Below are 6,280 nucleotides of genomic sequence, written 5' to 3'. Positions count from 1 at the left end.
CCAAAGAAAAGGGTTTTCACAGCGGGGACACCGTTAGCCGTTGCAATAAAGTATTCTGTCAAGTGTCGAACGCTGGATTCGGTTTGCACAATCTTCCCCACAGAGACTCTCCGTTAGAATGGTACAAAAGGACACCACTCGGCTATCAGGCATGCGGAAGACCGAGGAGTAAGTCTAAGATATTTGATGTATTTACACACACACACATATATATATATTTTGCATTTTTCGCATTTAAGAGTACATTGTTATGAGATATGCATGCCATATATAGACATCTTACCGCATGAAGGCTCGTTACCTTTGGACTGCTGTCAACTTTCTTTCCTTTTCCAAATTCTTAATTAGTACGTTTGTTAAAGATACACCAGTCTGCCTTCAGCAATCGTAGGAAAGTTGGCTTACGACTTGAACGGTAGCCACTCACTTGGAATCTCTGATACACGTGAAGTTGTATGTAAATTTATATGGAAACAATGAAAAACGAGACATAATTTTCAGACTTTATCCTCGAAAGAATTATGGAGAACTTCAAGGAAGTAGCCTGTAAGTTGGCCTTTCTTGTTCTGGCAACTGCAGCGCACTAACATACCCACCGACAGAAATAATTACGCTGCTGGCACGTCTCCGCGCGATTTGTGCTCCATTAGGTAAAACTAACAAACGCAGCAAGGGCAAGCTGATGTTCTTTTCTCAAACTAGCAGGCTCAACGTGAAATATTTTACACGCTGAAGACTGGGGTTTAAAAATAAAAACGTTAACACACGCAAACGTACTGGAAGCAAACAAATTAGCATGTTTACATTTACATGACATTTATGCGTTTGGACGACGCTCTTATCCAGAGCGACTTAAAAAAGTGCATTCAATAGCAGAAAAGAACCGAAAATTAGAAAAACCGTCTCACACAAATCAGACATACTGTTTACACGCGCGATGACATGGCCTACATGGGAAAGTATGGGGTGTTCTTGTACGAGAATGGGGACATTTTTTTGGTTGAGCCTATTGGTTGAGCATATGATTGATGGTGGAGGGTAGACCTGGTTTAACAGTATTTGGTCCATATAGCGAGCCTAACTTAATTTCAACCAGCATCAATTTACGTGTTGCTAACTTTTTATTTTTATTTGTGACATGTGACATGTCGTCACTCTAACTGATATTTTACGTCAATCTCTAGGTCCAAACGAGGATACGCACAGTTCGGATGATCCCTGTTCTGCTCTGGCAGCCAGTGACCGAGATTCCCCGGTGGTTTCGGAGCATACTGACGGCAACGAGGAAACAGACAGGAGAAGAGGGGCGAGTTTGACGGGTGAAAACGAGGATACGCGCACCGCTTTCGATGAGCGCCCCGACCAAGAGACTCCAGATCACAGCTCGGCCCGCAAGAAGAAGACCCGCACCGTCTTCAGCAGAAGTCAGGTCTTCCAGCTGGAGTCCACCTTCGATATGAAACGATACTTAAGCAGCTCCGAACGAGCAGGACTGGCGGCGTCGCTACACCTTACCGAGACGCAGGTCAAAATTTGGTTTCAGAACCGAAGGAACAAGTGGAAACGGCAGTTAGCGGCAGACTTGGAGGCCGCGAACATATCCCATTCTGCTCAGAGGATTGTGAGGGTTCCAATTTTATACCACGAGAGCTCGACGCCGACTACACTGGGGTTTGGCATGTCACAAGTGTCGAGCCCAGTAGTTGGGTTTTCGAGTACTATGAACTATCCCCTTTCACCTTTAACTCATTCCATGTCTTTGTTAAGGTCACAGATGACAGGCCTTGTATAGCTAATATTGGGGCAGCGTTGTCTGGCAGTTCATATTATCATAACCATCATCATTGTTTTATTTTTTTATTCAGAGAAGTGCAATAGCTCACACGGCCACAGATAACTGCAAGCTTGTTTGCCGCATCCAAAGACAAACTGTATCAATCAAGACCATAATCATGCATAAAGAAAAAAAGGAGTGAAATCCGTTTAATTTTCTTACTTTTAATGCTAAACTCTACCTATATGGGCACGTTAGTTTTTTAATGAGCATGTGTGCTTATGGTCCAGGACCGCTATGTATGGTTTGACGACGACGGGAGGGTCTTTTTGCATTGACATTGTGTCAGTACTGTTTTTAAACTTTGTCATTTTTTCACAGCATACATTTGAACTGTTGCAAATAAAACAGATAAAAAAAAAAACATCTCGTGTGTGGACTCTGTTTCAGATCTAGGTCCCAGGCCTGTTCTACTTTTTCTGTAGAGCATTTTGCCAGGATAGTTGGTCTTATTAGTTTCAAGTCTGAAACATAAACAGGCATCCAAAAATGACACCAATACACCCAAGCTGTCCGGAAAATCAGCTGTACGGGTAACTGTTAATAAACGGGTCGTTTTGAAACTACACAATCCACCGCGCATGCTCATTTAAAAGGTTTCTGTGGAAAAGCAAATATTTTATATTTCTACTTAAAATGTTTTTGTTTTTTTTTTTTTTGATGCAAAAAATGAAAAATGTTCGAGATAAATTGATAAATGTTTCCAGACAAGTGGATGACTCGATCTACATTAAAATGATAAACACTCAATGGCGAAAAGGTTATGTGTTCTATTGTTTATTTCCGTCCCCCCTTTCACCACATATGGCGCGTTATGAGGAGATTTGCTGTCCATTGTGTGTGGTCACAACCAGAAATATCAAAATATTATTTTCAATGATACTCTTAAACCTACCTGATATAGGCCTATTAGACACGGATTTTGAAACTACAACCTGCTTGACACCTTCATATATATAGTGTGAGCGACACGGTAAAATAGCACGTCCTCCAGAGAATGAATTGTATAAATTCACCAGTAAAAAGAACATTTTATCTGCAGCTTCAATACGTTTGCATACATAACAAAATAATAGATGTAAACGATACACAGCAACTATCTACCAACAGGTATGCAGAAAAACGTGGATTTGGAAAATTAAAGTAGACTGGCGAGTTACTTTAGTTGTTCCAACAGAAAGTGATAGTAGACAACCAAGCGAAAAAAAAACACTGGCGTTAAATTACTGTTGACAATACACATTTTACACAATAGTTTAAGTCAACAAAAGTTGTTGATTTACTTTTCAAAAATGCCTTCAGAACTGTTTAAAGAACATCGGTTAGAGTTATAGTTCTGATATTCACAACTTCCATACTTCCATGGTGGAAACGTATGGAGGAATATGTAGATAACATTAATTCATGTCAGGCATTTGTACAAAGACCTATACTAAATTCATCATATAGTGATAATATGGGATACTATGGGATATGTAATAATATCTTACATCATCTTTCAAAATTGACAGGTAGTATTATTAACAATTTTGTTCATGATCATGTCACTAGGAATCACACAAAATGTACCACAAATGTACCGAATCATCACAAGCAGTCAATATTTAGTTCTAAAGATGGATTGGGCTGATTAATAAACATTTACATAGTGATGAATTGAGACAGTTATGGTTTTTTATCAAGTTGCCCTGCTGAGAATAAAAAATAGACTTTAAATAATGGAAACATTACGTTTTAATCCATTGCCCCCTTCCGAAATGTCTTAAACCAGACTAACATTTACATGTTCCCATTTAGAAAATAAAGAATGAAATAAACTTTTCTTGCTGCACTTTGGTGTTAAAGATTTCAATATCACGTTAATAATGTCTATTATATCATACTGTCCTACACAGCATATTTAAAACTGATGTGAAACATTACTTCGTAATATATAAAGTCCCCAAATAACAAAATACTTCCTATAAAGAGAGAGTATTTAGGTCGAATCACGCATCACTCTAATTGAATTTCTGAATTTTTAAAGAATATGCCATATACAGTGCTATTATTGTTATTATTATTATTATTAGTAGTAGTAGTAGTAGTAACAACACTAACTAAACTTGCAATAGACGCAGGGGTCATGGTTAATCACCTTGAGACTAGCGCAGGGCATGTTATAAACGTATCATCTTCACATCCAAATAGTTTAAGGTTTATTATATGATTTTGAATGTCATTTATTTCAAAATAAACACAATGCAATGATATTATGGGAGAATTGGCTACGATAGACTATAATTATATATTTTGTAGGTCTAAAAGGCGTGAAACAGTTGAGCTAAATAAATAAAGACATAGACAACAGACTATCGATTATTATCAAGACATGCAGGATATAATGAGCGGCAACCACAATCTCACACACGCACCCGAACAGAAAGACTGAATGAAACGAAAATCAATACTAATAAAAAAGCATGTAAAGTTTATTACAACTAAAGTGGTCTATCAATAAACGAGTTTTTAGATCAGCCATGAAAATTATTTTTAAATGTAGTCAATAAAATATGGATGCTAATCATTCTCCATTAAATTTGCCTCCGGTGAATCTAGCCAAAGGCTTACTTTGTATAAAGTAAACCAAAATGTTAACCTACAAAAAAACTTCCAACTTGAACTGAGCCCTGAACATTATCCATGGTCTAATAGACATATTTAAATAAAACAGTCTACATGCAGAAAGACCGTTATGCAACTGCATTTTCCCATATAACAAAATCACCTCTTTTAGCATGAAAAAGACTGCGTTAATTATAATCGGACGCAAATCATAGTAATTTGTAATTTAGTAAATTAGCCCAAATTTGTAACCAGCTGTACGAAGCTGCGAGCAACTCCCGCCCTCTCTTTTAATTGGTCGCCCCGTTCTGTTTACCATTTGACCATTTGATGGCTGCGAAACCACGCTCTTCCGGTTCGCGGAGTAACTGTCAGGCACAAACTGCAACGGTCCTACTCGCGGAGCGATGGTGCTTGGAGAATCAAGACCTTGCAGCTTTCTGGGACCGCGGTGATATTTCGGAGCGCAGGGGTTTGTTTTAAATATTGGAGAATATGAACAAGGAAGACGTGCCATGCCGACCAGGTTCCTTGAAATTCACGATTGACAATATCCTCAATCTCAAAGAAAACAGCAAGGAATTTGACAGCTGCCATTCTAAAATACAGATCGCGACAGACCGTAAGAATGATTCTCCGCACCGACTTGAAGATCACGAAGTTCAACAAAGGCGTGAGGACGATTACAGGCAACACGAGACAGGTATGTTTTTCCCTACTGTGAATTTCACTAATAGCAATGCATTATTGAGGCACATGAATGGTTCCAAGTAGCATTATATTTTATTGGTAATTTACCGTGCATCGATGAAAAACCACGTATAGTGTAAATAATAGTGGGGTATTACATTTGGGTCACATTTACATGTTTCGTGTCGTCGTTTCGTTTCGCAGAACAAATAAACACGCACTGCTATAACGCCACTGGCCATGCCCTGCAAGTATGCCGGGAGGACGCTCTGAAGATCACTGACACATGTCCAAGGACAGATAGCACGGACAGTTGCGACGACGGAGCATCTAAGAACAAGATCAGCAAGAAAAACAAAGTGATGGCGAAAAAGAAAACGCGCACCATCTTTTCGAAAAGACAGATCTTTCAACTGGAATCTACATTTGATATGAAGAGATACCTTAGCAGCGCCGAGCGGGCTTGTCTGGCGAATTCGCTACAACTTACCGAGACTCAAGTCAAAATATGGTTCCAGAACCGCAGGAATAAATTGAAACGACAGATATCCACAGAACTCGAGGGACCCAGCGCTGTTGACCCTTTTACTGACGCGGGGAAGACAGTGCAACTTCCGACTCTTTACAAAGAGGGCAATATATTAGGAAGATGCTTATTACCCATGCCTCTTCCTATTGTATATCCTGGAAGCAGCACGCCTTACCTGTGCTTCTCAAACGCCAGCAAATATTTTAGCCTTTTCGATGGAGATGTATGATTTCAATGGCATATCCCTCGGGAAATTCACTTCAATTCTTCGCCAATGGCTACAGTACGAGCGGCATACAACACGTCACGTTCTCGTTTGTTTACTATTAGTTTCCACTGTGTTAACATCAGCGTACTTGTCTGGTACATTTTTAACGCTCAGAAACTGAGCAAGGAAGGTATCTGTCGCATCGTTACGCAATTCTGGTCATATTTATTGTACTAGTTCAACGATTTTGATCAGCCTGATACACCAATTGCCGTGTTTTATTAGTTATGTATAAAATGTAGACAGCTGAGAGCGGTCTGATAAACAATAGCCTGTAATCTGTATTACATTATTGGATCATACTGTATTTATTTCAAATAGCATTTCCTAACATGCTCACTATGGTTTCTCTCTG

At 39.1% G+C, this 6,280-nt stretch overlaps 2 protein-coding genes across 2 annotated transcripts; both read left to right on the top strand.

The window, feature by feature from the left end:
• Nucleotides 1-521: 521 nt before the first annotated feature.
• Nucleotides 522-2,020, top strand: hmx1 (H6 family homeobox 1). Its single transcript, XM_036516401.1, has 2 exons — nt 522-546; nt 1,185-2,020. The coding sequence occupies exons 1-2, from the start codon at nt 522-524 to the stop codon at nt 1,790-1,792; spliced, it is 633 nt and encodes a 210-aa protein (XP_036372294.1). The 3' UTR covers nt 1,793-2,020.
• Nucleotides 2,021-4,933: 2,913 nt separating this feature from the next.
• hmx4 (H6 family homeobox 4) lies at nt 4,934-5,886 on the top strand. The gene is made up of 2 exons (XM_036516399.1): nt 4,934-5,141; nt 5,333-5,886. Exons 1-2 carry the CDS (start codon nt 4,934-4,936, stop codon nt 5,884-5,886), a joined length of 762 nt encoding a protein of 253 aa, XP_036372292.1.
• Nucleotides 5,887-6,280: the final 394 nt, after the last annotated feature.

The sequence above is a fragment of the Megalops cyprinoides genome, chromosome 22 (assembly GCF_013368585.1).
Source record: "Megalops cyprinoides isolate fMegCyp1 chromosome 22, fMegCyp1.pri, whole genome shotgun sequence".
Classification (NCBI taxonomy): Eukaryota; Metazoa; Chordata; class Actinopteri; order Elopiformes; family Megalopidae; genus Megalops; species Megalops cyprinoides.
This window is presented reverse-complemented; position numbering and strand designations above follow the sequence as displayed.

Excerpts from the sequence above, each read along its gene's own strand:
- hmx1 (XM_036516401.1), top strand. The coding sequence starts at position 522 with ATGGAGAACTTCAAGGAAGTAGCCT. Across the intron at positions 547-1,184 it reads GAACTTCAAGGAAGTAGCCT|GTCCAAACGAGGATACGCAC; the intron begins GTAAGTTGGCCT and ends GTCAATCTCTAG.
- hmx4 (XM_036516399.1), top strand. The coding sequence starts at position 4,934 with ATGAACAAGGAAGACGTGCCATGCCGACCAGGTTCCTTGAAATTCACG. Across the intron at positions 5,142-5,332 it reads TTACAGGCAACACGAGACAG|AACAAATAAACACGCACTGC; the intron begins GTATGTTTTTCC and ends TTCGTTTCGCAG.